The following is a 21,588-nucleotide window of genomic DNA, read 5'->3' on the forward strand; positions in this document are numbered from 1 at the left end:
CGTCTTCCTGCCCATACAGTTTCTCACTGTTCACTAGGGCTCTAATGATATGTGTATTTGTTCGGTCAGCCTCGTTCTGGTACACCCTGTGACCCAAACAATTACTGTCAAAATAGGCTATTAATGTCTACTTTCTGTATGAAACGGAATTTCTTGAGTGAATGTTTTTTTAATTGTATAGTTTTGACAGTGCACCAGTTGTCGACTTATCAGCAGAAGCATGCTAGTTTGCTTTAGCCAGCTCAATGTATCCAGCCGGTCAGGCTGCAGATCAGTTCACCTATCTGCCTTCTCAAGTAACCACGATTGGACAATTTAGTGTTAACCATAAGTGTTAGCAATGTCCCATGTCTTCTTCACGTAGTGCCTGCCCTGTATAATCGAGTGCAAACTGCGGAGCATTACGATAAAAGCATTACATTTACATTACAAACATTTGTGATATTTTGGTTTAGTATTATCTTCCTGTAGTTCTGATTTGTAAACTTATAATGGTGGTAAACACAGAGATATATTTGATTTATTCAACAGTTCAGCACAGGGATATTCAAAGACAGATTGGAAAATCTGCATGTAAACAGTTTCCTGAATATGACATGAATCAGTGTCAGTGATCCTGTGTGCAGGGCAGCAACCCAATGCTTATGTGTAGGACAGGGGCCGGGGTTGGAGCAATAACCTCTGAGGCCAACATAAACACATATCACTCTCCAGCCAGTCGGCCGCCTGGCCACGCTGCAGCTCGTTACAACCAGCCTAAACACCCACCAAAGAAAGCACTACACCCACTCAACACAATCTATCGTCTTTCCTGGCCCCTAGAAACGTTTATATTGTTGTGGTTTAGCCTGTTGACATCTATCCCTAGATAGTCACAGTCTTATAGGGACAATAGGGTCTGTCACTTTGGGAATGGTCTTATGTTTCCAGTTTTAATCACAATAGGTGTTAAATTAGAAAGCAAACAAGACACTGACTGTGTGGCTTGAGAGTCGCAACTAAAATGGGATGTGGCATAACAGATTGCGCTGTTTGTGTGTCTACAGAATTTCTAAAAACACTCACTTTGCTACAACCTATACATCATTTCCCTAAGACAAAAACTATAATTAAAGGCCGTTGTTCTTTACAAAGAGACAAAGTTGGGGGGGATGCCAAAAACCGGGGGAACAAAAGACAAAATGACCACTTTTGAGTGTAGATATCCCCCATCAAAGTTAATCCATAGGTCCATAGCCTGTGAGACACAAACAAACAAACTTGTCACAGAAAAACCCGCAGGAAACTCAGTTTAGTTCTTTTATTCCCATCACATGTATGGATTATGATCAGGGTGGCCCTACACCCTGATTACAGAGCAATTTACCAGCACCATAATTGCTGCCTATGGAAAACCACAATTAAGATGAGCAAGGTTGGGTGGAGGAAATGTGCCCCACTCGTTTAGTTTGCCATGGGAATAATGTGCTAGCACTGCATGTGGTTATATTTTCTTCTTCTTCTTCCTCCAACTTAACGAAATGATAGATAGAAACAAGCCGTTAAATAAAGATAGATTCATATCGCCCCTGTGGCAGAGTGTAGTACTTGCATATTCCTAATGGGGATCCCTATGAGCATCTTTGGATAAAAACCTGCCAATTAACTTAAATCTCCCAGAGGGTGAATCCCCCCTCAAATCTTGTTAAAAAGCCTGGCTGAAAAAGTAGAATGAAAGTCCACTGCCAAGCCAAGCAGAGGATTCACTCGATTAAAACCGACAGCGGGTCTACCTCTGACTCTAGGACAGCGGAGAGCCGGTTCTCATCATACCCAGGCTAAACCCAGCAGGAGCACTTTGCTAGTACAGCGCAAAGTGCTCCTGGTAGTCAACCCCTCAGTCATAATGGTTGCCAACAAAAAGCCAAAGCAGTGGCTGGAGCTCTAAATAAAATGAAGTCTACTATAGTAACGGGGGAAGTGGGAAGAGGTTGAGGGGATGATGAGGCAAATAAAGGTTTGAGGAAGTTAGAAGAGGCTGAAGGAGAGAGAGAAGAGAAGAGGAAGGGAAGAGGAGAAGGTGACCACAATCCAAGGATTTATAGCTGGCTTGTGTCCAGGTCAGAGGACGAAGAGCGGGGTCAAAAAGCTTGAGAGCATCATTAGTCCATCATGTCTCTAAATAAGACAAAAAGGAGTGAATATAACAAAGAATTATGCAATGTAAGACATCACTTGGCAGCCTACAGGCAGTGTGCAGCTGATCCCGTTCTCCCTGCTGCGAGGGGGGCCGATGAGTCATCTTCCGTGAAAGGTAGCGAAGAGAGTGTTGCCCGCAGGCCAGGACAGGGCGTCTGTGACGCAGCATCCAGACCATACAGTCGATTTGCATGCTGTGCTTACTCTACTGTGTCTCCAACTTACATGGTTTGAGATGTGTCTTTTTATTTATTTCATTTATAAGGACAATGCACATTAATCAACCTTTCTGGAAATGTGCCAGTGTTAGCCAGTCAGCAAATTTACAACTGTAGATGTTATTAGACCAGAGCCTTTAGTCTTCATACACAGGAGAAGTGTGTTTGCCAGCACCTGTTGTGGATCTCCCTCATAGCAGCCATGACATGGTAAGAGAGGGAGAGCCACGTTTCTATAAATGATAAATGTGTTGTTGACTGGAAAGGGTGCCACAAACAAGCAGATGAAATGCAGGTGAGAGGGTTTTCCCAGGTGCTTGCACCAACTTAAGCAAAAAAAATGACGGAACAACAGATTCTCCTGTCATGGTTTTTTCAAGTCGAGAAATTTCTCAAAGAGGAGCCGCCACACCCTGCTTAAACAAATTTAAAACCCACATTTTGCTATTATGTCGTTTGTACAACGTACTGAATTGAGATTGAGGGAAAAACATTTTTTTGTTTGAAACTTTCTAAGAGTCTAAGTCAAGATTAGTGGAGACATGATCCTGAGCTTTATCAAGTTCCAGCCTCTAGCAGAAACGTAGAGGTTTTTAAGTTCAGTAAGTTGAGAGATTTCACAACAAATTCCAATTTGACAAAGCAGGTCAGGGTGATTCTATCATAGCTGACCTATATCCTGATAAGTTAGCTTCATATTAGACGTGTTGCCTGTTGGAAGAGCAAACACCAATGACATGGGTGACAATAATAAACAATATGACAATAAACACCTGTGATGGGGAAGTCCTGAGGACGATGGACTAAAAGTGTAAGAGATCCTTTGAATGACAGTATGAATGACCTCACTGCTTTTGTTTCGTAAACATGTTTGTCGGCTCCCTTGGGGACTTTCAAGGAAAACAAAATGAAAACAGAAGCTTGGCACACTTGTGTATATATGTACTATCAGCTGTTTGACCTTTCCGTAATAGAGTAATATACACCTTAGTGTGCTGTAGACCTGCATGAAAAACAAAGATAACCATGAAGAAAGCATGGGGCTTCCCTTTAATCATCCAGGTGTTTTTTAGTTTCCTGGTTAAAAGTTAAAACAAAAGCTTTCATCCATCCAAGGTGCCATGGAGCCATGCTGACAGTGGGCCTCAATGCTCATCAATGCTGTGAAAACACAGACTAACCCATTACAGCTGCCGTATCTATCAGCACTCTATAATGTAACCAGTAAACAACAGAGTCTGCAGACTCAGATCGCCTCCATGCAACAATTAGTATTGCATGGAGGCTATGATGTTACATACCAACACAACGCTATTGTGCAAGTCCAAACATTGTAATGCATAATGAAAGACAGTAGATTCTCTTAAAGTTTAACCATAGGATTGTATTTCCCACAGGGACGGCAGATTCAAACTGTGTGAATAGACAGGAATTCTTTCAGTCTCTGTGGAAGATTCTGGAAATATGGACTAGTCTGAACATGTTCTGAACAAGCTCTGATCTGGCATCCACACAAGTGCCCGGCTAACCCCAAAAAGTGGGTAACAGTTCATAAAACTACAGATCACTTCATAATCATAATGACATTACACTACATTACAGAATAAGCTGGTGGCAGGATGAAAGAGCTTTGTGTGTATTTGGTCAGTGAGGGGTGCCATCAACTCAACTAAGTTCAGCATTTTAAATCCGTTAAGAGCTACTGGTGGCCCCAAATGCAACAAAGGACATGTGTGACCTGTTTTGACAACTCATTCACAGAGCTACTGGTTTAGTTTGGTAGGGGGAAAAACTGCAGTTAACTGCATTCCTCTCATATTCTGTGGTTATTTGAGCATAAATGCATTAGCAGTGCTATGACAGCAATACCAACACAGCCATTTAGGTCATTTTACCTTCTCTGCAGTTTGAATCATCATACAATCACAGATCTGGTGTGATTGAAAATAAAGACTTTAATATGTCTAAAACTGAAATGCTCTTACTGTGAGAGTGGGTCTTGAGGCAATGACACGCAACACACCAGTGAGTGTGGGCAAATGCACATATCCCTGCACAAGAGGTCATTCAGCATGTGACCCGTATTTGCACTTGCACCCGCTGTGTCCCCTCAAGTTGGAGCTTTGATTCCCATGGCTTAAGCATGGCACTTCACAGGCCAATGCTCTTATGGAAGAGCAGGGCCAAATAGCTTGCAGGTCCTGCTAAGCTGAGATCATCTGGGAGATTTGCATTGCACATTTTAGATTTGAATAAAAAGCAAACTGGTCAAGCCCAGGTTGGCAGGCATACGGGGTGACACTTGGTCTTCCTCGCCTGGCACTGAGAGAAGAACTGTTGGCTATGCATGCAAGTACAAATTGGTTTCCTGGTGAAAAAGCATTAGCCCTGTTGAGTGCTGTACACAATTATGTCTTTAAGTTGATGAAAACACAGACTCTTGATTTGTCTTTGTCTCCACTTTGCTAAATTAGAACAATGACCTTAACTATCGATGATTTCTCCAGTAGTCCCCATATGTTAAAGCTCCTGAGGCTCCAAGGCTGGCACACCACACATTAAGGCTTGTCCGCTTGTCCGGGACAAATGGATATTTTGTAGGGCAAGTGGAAAAGAAATTTACTTGCCCCACTGGACAAGTGAAAACTCAAACAAAATAAATTGCAATGTTACTTCACGTTATGTGTCACTCATCGTCTATGTTGCCGATTTGAAACAAATTCATTTTTCCCCCACAATTCGGGTCAGCGGACCGCTAACGTTAAACCCAGCCCGCTGTTCGGCTCATTCTCTGTGGCAATGCAGCATAAAAGCACACCAGCCAGCGGGTGTTAGTTGGGTGCTAATTCTGCCTTAACGTTACCCCATCACCACATCGTAGACAGAAAACCAGCCTAATGCAGAAGTCCCTCGTGGCGGTAGCAGTGCACATCGTATGGATAAAGCAGAAAGTTAATCTGACTCATTTAGAGGCTGGCTCTCTGCCCCGTTACTTCTCCACTGCTCGTTTGTCCGTTATTTATTTTAAAACCTCAGTTCCGCGACTTGGCAGATTAAATATCAGCTAATAACCATCTATAAAGTCGCTACACCTTTTAAATGATCCCTTGGTAAATCAGCCTCTACCGGAGAAAGAGAAATTGTAGGGGGAAAAAATTAACAATCCATTGTTATGTCCAGAAAATTATTTTAGATATAGTATAAATTCTAGTCACAACTACCTCTAGTGATACACTGCACACCGGCGTGCAAAGTATTACTTTATATATGGAGTCTGAGATCCTTTTCCTTGTTGATGGGGAAATCTATTTTGTTTCATTTGTATTAACGTTGATTCGTTTTATTTGGATGCTTTCAATGGTTTGTTTGAATTCTCGATTAGCAAAACACAAAAAAATATGTATAAAATGATAAATCTTTGCCCGGACAAGGGAATTTTGTGCATGGACAAGTGAAATGTAAATGTCCTTGTCCTGAGGACAAATGCCTGAAAAAGTTAATGTCAAGCCCTGCCAGGCCGCAGCAGGGTCAACAGGAATGAAACCACAGCAATCCCTTTCAGTCAGCTCTCCCCAGGGGGCACCCTCTTACAGCACTTCCCCTGAACTCTAAAGGCCATTTACTATGGAAAGGTAACATCTGCCCGTCAATGGAACACAATTGGGCAATTTTAAAAGCTAAATGGCCAGATAACCGGAAACTGGTAAATGACAAAGACAGGAGTTTTAACTACAGGATGTCAAGATGTCAGATTGACTTTCAATTAAATAAATGATTTCAATTTGTTCCTTCCTTGTATATGTGAGCTCACTAGAAGGAGCAGGCAGATTTCCGCTGTTCTTAATGCCAACGTTTAGATTATTTTTAAGACCTGTCCTCCGTGATGCATACACACAGCCTACAGAATAAGGGTTGCTAAAACGGATTAATGATGCCTGTGGAGGCTATCCAAACATAGAACTCCACTTGCCCGATAGCACGGCACTAAAACAGAGGCAGTGGATGCCTTAATAAGGGTGAGGTGTCTGCACAACGTCTGTTCACACTCCAGTTTAGGAAGCCTCTCTTTTAGCCTGATAAGGATCATGGGCCATCATTGCCCACACCTCACAATCATCACTATTGATAAGGCTGCTGGAGGTACCCATCAGTGGAATCATTTAGCATTTGCTGACTCAGACACAATGCTGTTATTTTTCCAAGCACCCACTTGGTCAAAGACCAAAGCACATTCAGCACATGTTTCCCACCTCTCTAACAAGCTAATTGCCTCCTTGGCACTTTGGTGTTATTTGAGAGGCAGGATACAGCCACCCACACTCTTGCTACTACTCTTATGTTTTCATCTACACGACAACAATTGCGCTGCATGATGTGGTGAAGGAACACATGTTCAACTTTTATTTGACCATTCACATCAGACTTCTGGTTATGTGTAACATTCATACACAAGACGCAACACATCTGGAACTGTAGCTCCATACACATCACTGATAAGCTAATAGAGCCAGGCCTTGTATAGACGTGCCAAACAAGGCTGTTGGGTCTGAAGATGGGATGTGGGCCACTAGATCAGCAGGACTGCTTGCTCAAAATAAACCCATCACTAAAACCCCCATGCCTAAGCCATGTCCAGATACAGGGCTTTGAAATTTGATTAGCCAGTATTTAAGTATAGAAAATGCTGGAGGATATCCAGCATATACTGAACTTGATAAAAGACACTCAGTCAGGCAGTAGTTGTGCAGGTTGGCATGTTTGGGATGCCTTGTTCAAACTTGGCACAAGGTGGACATGTGCGGAGAAATAAAATGTAAGTTTGTTTGGTAAATTAGAAACTATTCAGACGAGTTGGGGCTAAATATTCAACTGACAGTGACAGACGTTTACAGCTAAAGCATTTCCCATGTGGATTCAGTCCTATATTTGGAGAATATGTGGACTCACAGCATATGACTTAAACTTTTGACTTTGTGAACATGGGTATGGGGGTCACTGTGTTAATGTCACTGGATATAGTTATTCAAATCTAACCATAACCCAATTTTTTGGGGTGTCGTACACAATCCCAAAATGTAATTAATTCACAGATTAAAAAACATCTACAAATGTCACAAAGTCCTGTGACATCTATGCTGATATAAGAAGAGTGCCTGTTTCCCCCATGATAAGCACATGACATATGGAATACCTATCACACAACACCACAGGTCCAGCTGGAAGATCAGAGCTTGTGGTAAGAGAAATGTGCTTCAGGGCAACTCCAGCTCCCAAACAAAAAACAAGTGTTTAAAATGAAAGAACCAAACGTCCTTTCACTGGCAGTAAATCCACCAACCACCGCTTGATCTTCTTGATCAGTGCAAGTGATTAACAACAGCCTCAATACACACAATGTCACAGTCCTACTGAGGAAAACAACCTGAGGCAGATGAGAGCGAAGGTCTCCCTACAGTGCTTTCAGGGAGTTTCCGTTTTTTTACCTCTTATACAGGCACAACAACTCTGGAAACACCCGTGTTTGGTGTGATGCTGCTTAGCTTTGGTGTGAAATGGATTACACAAACAGTGGTTACATGCTATGTTGTGGCTGTGTACTGTACAGCGGTCACTGATGAGTTGACAACACAAGGTATTTTCTCTTCATTGAACGCCCTTGGCGACTTCTGGCCTTGGAAGCCAAGATGTTAAATATGATTGTGGAGCACGACTGACACTAAAGTTAATTATTCTTAAAAACATGAATTAAGACTTGACACCAAAAAAACAATGCCTCCAACCAAAGCAAAAGGGCTTTTTTAGCCTTGTTGGACTACAACGAAGAAAGTTTACAGAGAGTAAAAGTGTACAGACAACACCGCAGTGACCACTTTTGGTTAAATTCATTATAACCCGGTTTAACAGTGAGAGAATGACCTGATACTTACCCATCACTTGGTATGGTCAAATATAAGTTGGCCCTGTGTTTAACACTCCATGTTCACGCACTGGGCTTGTATCTGAATGGGATATATGAAATATTACCACAAAGGGTCTGCTGTCATTTCAGTAAGCTCACTTCTACCATGTTTGTAAGGATCTGAATATCCACTGGTAAAGACCTACAGAGACATCTGCTGAGTCAGATTGGCAGGAGCCTGACAGCAATGTGGGCTGTGTAGACAACTAATCCCCCCATCCATGCGTGCCCTGGCCGAAGCTCTGCCCTGGCTGAAGCTCTTTTCACTGGACACACTGACACTAACCCCTCCACAATCCCCTTTAGCTACCAACTATAGATGATCACTGGCAGGCATGCCTCAATCAGCAGGTACTGCCCTAAAACACCGTCATAGTTCAAAATCATGACAAAAGAGCTTACCCTGAGATACAAATTGTGAGAATGAAGCAAACCACCGGCCATATTAACAGCCAATATCTCCTTTTGAATACACACTTTTTGTGTTTGGGACGATAGATTTCCATCAGTACTTCACATAGGCCTACCATTTGGTGTCCCTGACCAGACATAGCCATGCTGTGACTGAACTCTTATTCAAAGCGTACTGTATGATGTAATTGCCATAGCAAGCACTCTTTTTAACTCTTTCAACAGGTATGGCTTATATGTAGTGTCAGCTCCTAAAAAGCACAAAAACAGAGCTCTGGTTGCAAAGTGATGAATGGAATTACAATCATTTTGACTTTCTCAAAGAAAGCAAGCGACACCACGTTAACATCCCAACAAGTAACGTTGCTGGTTACGCATAGCCTAAGTATTACTTAAACAATGGGAACAATGGGTGAGTAGACCGTGACTCTGTTCACGTCGTCCTAACTAGTTCAATAAACAACAAAACTGGTTTTAGATTTAAGACTATATGGCAAAATGCTGCCAGATTAGAGTCTGTGGTCTAAAATGTTACTGACATCGGGAAATGCGACATAAAAATGTTTGGAAACCAGTGCTTTCGTGACTGAATTAAACACTTCTTCTCTACCTCCAATAGTGTTGAAGTGAACTAAGATAATACTTCTCACTAAGAGCAAAAAGGTAACACACAGCACGATTCAAAGGTTCCAATGAACAGCAATTTATCAGACGTATTAACATTGGACAGGCTATCGGGCTAGCATACGTGAAATTCTCTCTTTTTGTTAACACATGCAACGTTAAGTGAGGGTAATAAAAGAAAATGCAGTCCCATTGTTAAAAGCGCTTCGGTGGAGGTATGTTTTCTCCGTCAGACAGGAGCAGTTTCAACGAAACTAGCTTGAGATAACCGAGGGGCGACCGAAAGTTACGAGACAAAGAGCCATTGGAAAACCACCTAATTATGTCGTTATAGGTTATTGGTTATGTCAGGAATATTCAAATTAACGTTAATTTTTTCGTTAACTTTTTTGAAGTGTTCCAGACTTACCTCTCATCCACTCGACAACTTGCTTTGGCGTCCACTTCGTTATAGGCTCCATGACTTCTTTGACACAGTTACAGAGACAAAAATGTGCCCAAGTTTGGCGACAAGGTTCTACAATAAAAAAAAAAAAAAATCCTGTCACATTCTTAGCAACAGGTCGGTGCCGTCCGTCTGTTTGTGTACAGCCACTAAACAACTCTGTACAAGCGTGAGAGGAGGCTGGACGAAATCCCCCACAGCTCCTTACCGCCCGGTCTAGGATCAATGCTGCATTCAAGTGCTACCGGGAATACTGGGGGAAAATCACAATTTAGTCGCAAAATAACAACCAAGCAAGCCCTTAACAAGGTTGCGTTTCTCAGCCACATAGAAACTGGAACAATGTTATTGATTAGGTTCTTTTCGTTGTATTTATAATTGAATAATTATGTATTGATACGTTTTTTTCTTTTTTTATAATTGTGCGCGCTTATCGAACTAATTTGATCACGATGTATTTCCTCCTTTTTCCGTCAAAGTAAGTGTTTTTCGATTAAGTTGCAAATGTTATATCTATTTCTGAACAAAACCACTTCACAACAGTCTAGTATCAATGTTAGTATACGCCCATGATGACCATGAATATTATCACTTCTTTCTGGACATGGAATCGGAGACGGAATTTACAGAGATCACCTGAATGTAGTGTTGGAAGTTTTTCATCGCCCTCATATGAAACTGGAGGCGTGTAGACACATCAGACGGTGTATCAAATTTGGGCCTATTAAGACAACAGAGAGCGAATTATAACTGCTTGCTCCTGAAAAAACTATCCTAGAATACAGACACCGTGTTTCCTTAAACATCATTAATTGGCGGATGAGGGGTCACAGTTAGTGTGCTGTTAGGCTCTTCTTTTTTCAGTAAGCAGTCACCAAATAAGAATATATAAGAAAATCTTCCACAGCCTATACATCAGAAGCAGCATGAATGTTTTCTTTATGCAACTGACTGTGACTCATGGCTGCTCTCTGTTGGTAACATGCATCATAGCAAGTCATGGAGCCGGCTGCCCTGCAACATGTGCTCACAGTAATGCTTCACGTTTGATACAATCTGAGTAACTAATTAAGAAACATCAATCCAATAATAATAATGGAAGGAGTCATACGGCTTCCCCAGCTACAAAGCAAAATCAATTCACAGCCACCCCAAAGAGCCAGCTAGAAAGAAAACGTGTTTTTTTCCCAGTGATTAAAATTTCCGAACTCTATCGCACTGTTGAAGTGTTGAAACGTAGACATGTATACATTGCGCCAAACATCATCTTATTTCTTTGCTCCAGGCTGATATGCTGACATATCATAACAATTATTAGGAAATATCCAAACAAAAAAGGACCTTCTTCAGTGGAAAAATGAAGTTTGATTTTAATGTATGTTTATTTCATACAAGTGTTAAAACTCCAGCATGTTGAGTGCCTTTTGTGCCATATGTGCCTTCCTTGAGAAGCTTTGTAAAGTTAGTAGTTTTACAATTGTGGCTTGTTTCCTGGTTTATTGTTTTCTAACACTCTAAAATACACCTCACATGGGCAATCCCCGGCTCTTTCTACAACTCCATTACTGTACAGCTGGAAGCTGTTGCCTACTCTGCACTGTAATCAGAAGCAGATTAAAGCTTGGCTGTTATTAAACCTTGGCACGCATCAATTTGCAATCCGACAAAAAAATACTGGAAGCACCAATACAGTGCTATACAACAACAACTACTACTCTTCTTTGTCCTTGTTCCAGCATGCATGGTTTTCTTGCTGGTTAGACTAAGCCAAGACATTTTGAATAGTTAAAGTTAAAAATGTACAAGTAAGTAATTTTGGTGATTACTGACAGGTAGAATGCCTGAGGTAAGCTTTTATAGGAAACACAAAAGAAGTGAGGATTATTGTGATTAGCACATTATAAGACAAAAAAGAAGAAAATGCGTTTCTATAAAGCACTGCAGGTCACGAAAGCTTTACCACTGTATTTAAAGACAGTTTTCTCAAATTTCTGGAGTTGTGTGGAAACTATACAACACATTGAAGTCTTAGGTGACTAATGGCCCTTGAAGCACTTATTCTTTTTAATCTCCTTCAAAAGAAGATATACAGTATGTTTGTGTACATTGTTGCCAGGCATTGCAAATACTTCTGACTGCAGCAAATGGGAGAGTTAGATCCATGTTCAGTTCTCTTTAGAGTGGGCTGGATTATAGGGGATCTGGGTGGTGTGGAATTCAGGGGAGGTCCTCCCTGATAGGATTAAGTGAATCAGGGGATTGTTGTGGAGGTAAGGCGGAGGGATGGAAGGGGTGTTTGGTCTGTTGAAGAGGAGAGGGCTGAGAGAGAAAGAAAGACTTGAGCACAAGATGGAAAGCTGGAAGAACTGCATTAGTAACGCTATTGTTTTAGGTTAGAATTACAGAAAAAGTTAACATTTCCTCATACAAAAGGTCACCTTAGAAAACCACTTTGATCATCGTAACGACTTCTGTATTCCCAGTATTTACCATAAAACAAAGACTCGTAAAGATAAGCAAACTCTACGGTTTAGCTTGTATTTAGAATCAACATTTATTTCAGCCTCAAAATACAAGAAGTCCAGTTTTGGAACTGTGTATTATTCTGGGATCTACAGTAAGATCGGGATACTAATGTGATTTCAACGGAGGCAGGCAAAACATCAGAACAGGAAGTTATCCACTTCACTATCTAAGATGACAGGATATGAAGGGCTAAAGAATACATTTAAACCCACTTCCTGCCCCTGACAGGTTTTCTCTGAACACATTTTTGTAGGAGAGGATATGTCACCGGGCTGTAGCTTAAACACATGTCATGTGTGTTGCTTTATTCTCTGTTCTTTTGGTAGCGTCATGTGGGTAGCCATATTGTATATACTCATCACTCATGACAGGTCAGAGATTCTGGATATCCACATAGCAATTCATAAAATGATCACCAACTTTGGACTTGCAATGCATTCATGTATTTCAATGTTGCCAGGAAAATGATGGTGGAAAAATAAAGGGTGTCATAGCATTTAAACTGCTTACAATTATTTTCTTTAACCTCTGTGCCGTGCCTTTTCCTTCTCTTTGAGGCACCAGATCCTAGACATTAGCATTGATCCCTCATCACAGTGTGAAGGAGGGTTTGAAGCCGATATAAAGAGAGCAGTGTAGCAAAAAACACACAGAAGAGCCTGTGTGCTGGGGACTTAAGACCTAAAGGCAAGATGAAGCTTCAGAATCTTGAAGTCTCTTATGAACCCATTTGGGAACAAAGTACATTTCACGTACAAAAGCTCAAATATGTTAAGAAAGAGGTTGCAAAATTAAAAAAAAGTTGATGTAGATGACATCAAGAATCTTTAAACATATTAAACATATTCGTTATGTAAAATGTTTTGTGGGGCTGGCACCTGACTGATATTCAGTATAGAGTCTCAACCTCACAATTAAAAAAGTCAATGAATACATATTGTTGATGTGTTTAAACAGCATTAAATACAGTGTATTCCTTCAGTCTATAAAATAACAGCTGAAGATCTTTACTACGGTGAAACATTTAAAGGAAATTTGTCAAATTGGAATGCATGGAGTTTTTATGGGGCATTCTTGGGGTTTGCCGGGAGGGCGGGTCTGGCGTTGAGATACTCCAGAACAAAAACCTGCAGGATCTTGTTGAGGTTCTGAATAGTGGAGCGATCCAGGTTCTGCTCGTTGTCATCAAACGTGTGCCAAACGGACGGGAAGGGGGAGGGGATAAGGTGGAGGATGCGTACACCTGACAGAGAGGCACAGAATGAGGGTCACCCAACAGAGATACACAATATATGTAATCATATTTTGCAATAGTTGCGTTACTTGTTGTGTTTACCTCTGTTTAGGAATGGTATGTGATCATCTTGTACATGGCCAACAGGTTGATTGGGCCAGAAATATTGCACGTTGTCATGATCCACAAGCTGGTTCATCGAGTGTAAACGCCTTTCTGAGGAGAGGTTGGACAAAGCGTAAAAATAATGTCTGTTGGTTCAGTTTAAAGAAAAAATAAACATTGGACAGATATAATTTTTTTATTGTTTGATAAATCAATCATTTGCTGTTTTGCTTCATCATGACTGTGTATGTGCAGTTCGATCTCTCTCTCTCTCTGTCTCTAATAATGCTCTATTAGCAATTTAGCAAAGAAAAAAAAAATATATATATATATAATTAGGATATAATCTCCACAGTGCAGTCATGACAGCACACAATATGCTAAGAAGTGACAAATTAGCAATAATTTGAGAGCAAAAAAGAATCGGTGGAATTTAGAAGACACCTGTGCTGCACTGCCGATTCTTTGATTACTCTACTGTTTTGTCCTGTCCTGATTGCACCGGATTCTTGTGGTTTGCAGAAGCACAGAGAACTCTCTCTTTTCTATGTGCAATAATTTGACTGTCAGCATAGTTGCCACATTGGCAATGATGACTGAACTGAACTGACTGAATATGACTGATTGAATTAAAGTGACTCATGTTTGTGGCACACACTCACTAAAGTAAACAGATTCACATAGTGTTAACAGGGATTATTATGATTATTTACCAATGCTCTGCAGCCTGGAGAGCCAGTGTGTTGTGCTGGGGAACTGGTTGCAGAAGCGTGGGCTAGGAGCCCCGATCAGATCCATCAACACAAACAGATCCTGGATGGGAAGAAACAGAGAAAAAGGAGAGAAACAATGCTTGTGATGCGCATGAGAAGCTGTTCTACAAGTTAGTTTCTATAATAATCCCTATGGATAGACCGATTATCAGCCCTTGCCGATTATCTGTACCAGCGTGTTATTTGCCTGATAACCAATAAAGTTAATCAATTAAAAAGGGCTCACTCCCGTTCCCCGGATAGCTCAGTTGGTAGATATATAGAGGTTTGCTCCTCGAAGCAGCGAGTTCGACTCCGACCTGCGGCCCATTGCTGCGTGTCATCCGCCCTCTCTCTCCCCTTTCTTGTCTTCAGCTGTCCTGTCAAAAATAAAGGCTGAAAATGCCCCCCAAAAAAATCTCTACTTCTAAAAGTGCTTTGCTTTGGCTCCGCTACAGCTCTGTGTATGTCTCTGCTTTGGTTTCACTCACCACTGAGTCTGACCTACAACACTATCTGACTATCTCTCACTGTGCATTATGTTGAAAGTTTCTAATTTATTAAATAATTGCTTAAAGCCATTAAACAAAGTCTTGTGTTTTGTCTTAATTCTTACGTAAGATTTTCATCAACTACTAATAATCAGTATCAGCCTTAAAAAAACAGTATTGGTCGATTCCTAATGATCACACAGACACACACACACACACACACAGACATGCATGCATGCAGATACTGTCTGCTTTATCTCTGTCTATCCACACAGGAATGTTGACATTTGTAGATAGCCAGTTGCTCTATCTCTCCATGGTTAGGATACAGAAATATATACCAATTAATGTGACATCTTGTTATCATAGACTGTATACAAAATCAGTTTGATATCAAGACACCCAAGCCTCCCAAATGATAAAATGGGTGGCTTTGTGGTTTGAGATTTCTTGAAAACACAAAACTATTTAAGACACACACCTCCCTAGTTGAGGGGTATGTGTGGGCTGTGTGTGTAAGACGAGATCAGGGCTAATTAGATTGTATTGAGACGGGATGATCTTGGGTGTGATTAAGTGATTATGCTACTCTCAGGTGGGTTAGGCAGAAAATGTGTGGGTAGAGAACTATGGCGTACTATGCCGTGTAGTTGGTTGGTGTCCGTGACTCCGGCGGGGTGTGGGGTGCTCTCCATCTTTTGGGCAAGGTGGCGAGAGCCATAAAGGGAGTCTGTGCCCGTCCACTGGAAAAGAGCCTCCTCTCCATCAAAGAAGAGCAACTGGAGAGTCAGGTCAGAATTGGAGCTCTACATCGGAGAGGGAAAAAGAGAAATAAAAAAAAAGACAGTCAAGGCATTCCCAGAGATTTGCTGCCCTCTAGTGGTTTTGAAGTTACAGTGACAAGAAACCTGCCTGAGGTTGTCTCGGGTAGTTTTTACGTTTTTCTTTTTAATTTTGTGACCCCCGAAAATAAGCATCTGTGATGGTCGTTTTACAGTTTCTTCTATGTCATTTATCAGCTTTGATTTTGATTATGTGTCCACCTCTATGACATCTAATCTATTAGTATTCAATGGGATTCCTATTCCCAGTGTGACCATCGTGGCAGACAGCTGAGTCTGATAAACATCTCTCCCTGTCACAGGCCCTGTCACCGCCCGCCCAACAGACAGGGGTCTGAGCTCAACTGTGCAACAAGGAAAGGCCAGAGGAGCAAGCTGCATGAATACAAAGTGTTTTCCCTATGCTTCACTCGTTTGTGGAGCAATTTAATATGGTTGTTGGCAAATACAGTATGTGTTAATTCCCATAAAAACCGCACCAATAATTATAGCTTTTGTACTTAAAATGTTTTTGATACCAATGATGTTGTGTTTGAGCAGAGGTCTGTTTATACATAAAGGTTCATGGCACTCGATAAATAATAAGTAATATGAAAAAATATTTTTGACTTAAAGAATTTCTTTAGGCCTTTACCTACAAAGTGACACGATAATTTTCCCTATATTTAGCACTGAAAATGGATAAGGCTGGCTAAATTCTACACATTGTTTCATAAACAAATCACAAGAAAAGACTAACAATAAACTGATGCTACTAACAGGTGTTTTGTATGTAGCTGAAGCCTGATTTAGAATATCCATTCATTTATGAGCCACAGCGCTGCATTGGTTGACATGTTACTTCATTACCATTACCATGAGCACTGTAGTTTATTTTAAAGTCAATCGCATAGGGATGTGTTTAAATCTGCAGCAGATAATAGTCCCTAAAAATGCACTACTTACTCCAGTATAGAGTAATGTTTGCTAAAAACTATACTGCACAATTAGTTTAAAAAAATAATGAAACCGAAAATTGGAAAGTACTGAGAGACAGACTAACGCATAATTGGTGTTGGTCTATTTGTGGAATTAGTTGACAATGTTGACAACACCAGCCTTATCCTTCAAATAAGACTTTTTTTGCCCTTAAAGCCTTGCTAGGTGTTGTTAGTACTACCTACTTTCCTCTTCCTTCCTCCACTCCAACATTTGTTTCTCATGTTTGAGTGACAGGAAGTCAAAAAATATAAAGATGTTCACCCGGTTCCTGGAACTGTCTGCGATAAGTTTGGTCTTGTTTTCCCTAAAGCTTACTGCCATTAGTCCTGTTGTTCTATGACTTGCCTGTGATTCCTGACCACAATACAAGTCAGTACACAGAAAATGGCGTGGGTATCATTCAATGTACCGATCTAATGCACACCTCAGGGATTAGAGGCATCTACACATCCCGGACAGACAGACAGGCCAGTAGCCTAATGTATTGCCCTTATGTGTAGTCCGCCCTTTAACCTTAGGCGTAGTTTTAGGTCACATGCTAGGCTACCACCTTCTGAGCTTTCAGTTCTTCATCCAGGGCTCGTGCCAGCTCCAACATCATGGCACATGGAACAGCAGAATCAGTGGCGCCTAGGAACTCCCTTCCGTGCCATTGGGGTGGGTAGTACTTGGAGTCGTAGTGACAGGCCAGGACAAGGCGGCGATTGGCTGACGAGTTGAGGGTGGCAACTAGGTTAGTGAAGGGCAGGGTGCCGTAGGGTGTTTCTGACGCAAACTTATCCTCCGTCACCTCCCAGCCAGCTCCGAGGGAACCAAGGGTTGTTTTGATATGCTGTGAACACGCACGAAGATTACTTGTTAGTAATAAGCATTCAGTCCATACCTCACCTTACCACCACCTTACTTATTAGCTGATGTAAGCTGTGGTAATATAACATGTTGCTTTCCAGTGTTTCAGAAATCAAACACAATTTTTCTGATAACTTTCTGAATTGGTTGTATTTTCTACTATGACAACATCTTGAGGCATAGGAAGTTGAGGAAGACTCACGCTCAGGTGATGCCTTTAGTTGCCATGACAATGCCAATAAAATAGTGTTTTCCATGAAGCAACAGTAACAGGATTATGACATTTTTCTTTAAATTTATTGTCAAATACAAGTGTTTCTGTATTTGAAAATGGTGCAGCCATGATCATGAAAAATAAATTCACCTCCTGCACGGCCTGGCTGCCTGGAGAGCCTGGGTACCTGGTAACCAGCAGCGGCCTCAGGTCCCTCAGCCACATCTGATCCAGGTCAGTGTGAGACAGGGCGGCACTGATCTCATCTTGTGTTAGAGTGAGAGCTCGGTGATGGAGCTGAACAGAGCCAAAAGGAAACAAACAAAATAGTACAAAATATATGAGAAACAGCATTTGGTTCAATTGAGATATACTTGTAAGAAGCAATTAAGGGTTCTCAGATAGATTATTGCAATATGGCTATTAAGATCAGTGTTGTGATCTGTGGTCTACTGTTAAGTAGGGGTGGGAAAAATAATCGATTCTTAGATACATCGCAACTCTCTAGAACAATTCAATGCTCCACTCTGATAAGTTAATAATAGGATAATGGACAACAACTTAGAGTTTAGCTAAAAGTGCCCCCCCCACCCCCCCACACACACACAAATGGGCAAAATTAGTTTTGTATATATACACATGATTTTATAAGACATACATAAAATAATTAGGCAAAACACATATAGGCTGTTCATCTACTTTATCACATCACATCTGACCACCTCATGTTTCATGTTCTAAGAAGCCAGTTCTCCACCTCTAAACATGACTGAGCCTCTGACATGGAAGATTACTGTGAGAGAAGGTGACTTTCACAAGCATGTTTAAGGCTTAAGCATGGAATGAAAACAAAATGAAAACCTTAATAGACAAAACATTTCATTGAAACGCGTGGGTGACAACTAATGTATATGTCAAAATCTAACAAACTGAGATTTGTAAGTATATTTTCACACATGAAAATGTATATTAAAAATGTGCTGCATCGAGATGCATCAATAATCGGTTTAGTTGTTGGCCTCTGAATCAGAATGGAATTGAATGGTGAGGTGCCCTGAGGTTCCTGTCCCTACTGTTAAGCAATGCAGTGTTGCAAACAGGGTATGGAACGTAACACATTATTACGCAATATTTACTCATGTTTTCAGTCAGTGTCTGCAACGTCAACAACGTCTTAGTTTCTGTAGTAATATGGAGGTTTTTCTACAATGCATTTCAATGGAGCAGCAAAGTGGATGACACATCATACAGAATAATTGATTTTTGTGTCATAACACTCATATTAATGAAAACCACTCACTGGGTCACTGTCAGTTACTGTAATATCACATCCTGTAACAATGTCTTAAAAAGCCAGACAGTATGTTTACATAAAAAAATTGAAGAGTGTGTTTAGACACTGATTGAATATCAAAATGAACACAGGGATACTTTAGAAAAGCAGGAATCTAAAAAAAAAGAGGAGGAAATTCGAAAGGTGCTTCTTAACATGCTCCCCCTTGGTCTAGGAAATAGACATTATTTAAAAAAGCAAATCAACCAGATTGTGTAATTTAAGAAACACAACATGGATCAGGTTTCAGGTTTCATGCTGTCAATTCAATGTGTGCTAAATTATAAACATAGGTTTAAAAACACATTGATTCTTCGATCCCATGGCTCTTTTTCATTTGGTCTCAAAGTTCACCTGCTGAGCACAGTGGTTGTCCTGGTAACAAACTGAACCGGGAGGAAGGACAGAGAGCAGGAGGGAAACAGCCGATGGGGAATATCAGAGAACAGTCACAGACTGTTTTGTGTGTTTTGCACTGCTCCAGCCTCTACAGTAATATGCCCTCTGGGTAGAGTTGTGGCAATATGATGTATTGAAACTATCAAATTGTTACTGACAATTATTTTAATTATCAATTATTTTTTGATCAATAATTTGATCTTAAAAATGTCAGTAAATAGTGAAACATGTCCATCACATCTACCCAGAGCCCAAGGGGAAGTCTTCAAATAGCGTGTTTTGCACGAGCAACCGTTCAAAACCCAAAGATATTAAACTTTCAATGACATAAACAGTAAAGTATACCATTTAAGAAGCTGGAACCAGCAGATTACTGACATTGTTGCTTGATATGTAATGTACAATATGCCTCCTCTATTTTTATAGAAAACTACAGAGGACATATGTTCCCCCTGTAGTTTCACTTTACTGTCTCAGACAGTAGGGGAGGGAACATTACTTGTTCATCACAATGAAGCATAAACACTTACTTGCAAAACCAGTTCACTCTATGAGTTGGGCCAATGCTGACTCACGTAATGTAATTACAGTGCTGCATACAGAGCAAAATGCATAATTATTTGGCCACAAAGATTGAATATAGTCATATAAAGTGTTTGGGCTCATTAAATTCAAAGAGGGTTAAAGGGGGGTCCAATTAAGGTCTATAAATACCAAGACCTGCAATTGGAGGATCATTGATGATGACTATGCTGCCATAGCAACTAGGCAAGGAGGAGAAGAGTACATAATAAGGGACATGAATGGCCAAGCATACCCAGGTGCATCTCAGGAGAATTACACAACAGTGCTGGAAAACAGTGCAGAGGGTTGCTGGAATATAATGAATGACATATTTCATTTAATAAATTATGCATATCAAAACTGTTTTGGGGCACTTACTAGTTTACCTTTCTCATAACGAATAGTCTACTGGGATAATTTCATTTTAAAAAGGAACAAATGTACACACAGAAATACCATATACAATTATAGTGAATCGTTTTTTAGACAATTCAAACATTTCTCTGACAAAATAAATCAATATATTGGCTTCAGATGCTTTGACGTTACAAAAACCCTGTACAAATATTTTGAGTTAATTGCAAACATTGAGCCTTGTCAAAAGTAAGCTGGTTGATGCTGCAGTGGCATTTAAAAAAAAAAATGGTTTCACTTTAAGAGACCGGTTTTTTGATGCCTAAATGCACAATCAAGACTGCCTGGCAATGTGTTATGATAACAAAACTTACTCGATTACTCGACTTACTTTTTTTTGTGTCCAGGGAATTCCATCGGTACGGTGAATGAATGTCACCCAGATGGCCACAGTGTAAAATAAACGCATTTTGGAGGGACTGTGGCTTCGCTCAGCCATCGTTGTTGTCGCTCCTCTCCACATTCCTGTCTCTCCTCTGTGAAAGCTTACAGATCATGTGAAAAGCAGGAGGGAGGACTCGAAGCTCTAACTAACCACAAAGCGTCACTGCTGTATGTGTGTGTGTGTGTGTGTGCCTGTGCGCGTGCGTATGGGTGTGTTGGCGCGCGCACGCGCTTCATCCACATCCAAGAACCACATGACATATGACACATGGACCCCTCAAATCCCTTTGATTATTGCTCGTTTCAGCAACAGACAACCCATGTACTGCATACCTACACATGCCAAGACACAACCCACTGAACCCATTATCTCATAACTACTGGTCAACGTGTAAATGGGAGCTTTATATTTAAAAAAAGAAAAGAAAAAAGCCTCCCCCTCGCCCCCAAAAATAAATAAAATAAGTGATAACCTGTAAATGAAGATCTCATTCTTGCCGGAACTTAAATGTGAATGCTTTGTTTAGAGATTTGTGCAGTACACGGAAACTATTTTGGAGTACAAAAACGTTTTCTTTTTCTTAGAGTAAACAGCATTAAATAGATTATTTATCTACTTCTCGTTTTGTGTAAAGTCAGACAAATGCATTAAATCGGTGCTTCGT

At 40.7% G+C, this 21,588-nt stretch overlaps 2 protein-coding genes across 2 annotated transcripts in view; both read right to left on the reverse strand.

Annotated features, from left to right (window-relative positions):
* LOC117935716 (connector enhancer of kinase suppressor of ras 3-like) overlaps window positions 1–10,062 on the reverse strand; it is a 33,849-nt gene extending 23,787 nt beyond the window's left edge. Inside the window, exon 1 of the mRNA XM_034858128.1 lies at window positions 9,800–10,062. Coding sequence (XP_034714019.1) covers window positions 9,800–9,851 — 52 coding nt within the window. The 5' untranslated portion in view covers window positions 9,852–10,062. The remainder of the gene's footprint in view (window positions 1–9,799) is intronic.
* Window positions 10,063–12,368: 2,306 nt separating this feature from the next.
* On the reverse strand, window positions 12,369–21,156 carry LOC117935722 (glutaminyl-peptide cyclotransferase). Its single transcript, XM_034858138.1, has 7 exons — window positions 20,871–21,156; window positions 17,980–18,126; window positions 17,317–17,598; window positions 15,582–15,749; window positions 14,414–14,513; window positions 13,698–13,811; window positions 12,369–13,604 (listed from the first exon to the last, which is right to left on the reverse strand). Exons 1-7 carry the CDS (start codon window positions 21,000–21,002, stop codon window positions 13,423–13,425), a joined length of 1,125 nt encoding a protein of 374 aa, XP_034714029.1. The 5' UTR covers window positions 21,003–21,156; the 3' UTR covers window positions 12,369–13,422.
* Window positions 21,157–21,588: the final 432 nt, after the last annotated feature.

The sequence above is a fragment of the Etheostoma cragini genome, chromosome 20 (assembly GCF_013103735.1).
Source record: "Etheostoma cragini isolate CJK2018 chromosome 20, CSU_Ecrag_1.0, whole genome shotgun sequence".
In the NCBI taxonomy this organism is placed as follows: Eukaryota; Metazoa; Chordata; class Actinopteri; order Perciformes; family Percidae; genus Etheostoma; species Etheostoma cragini.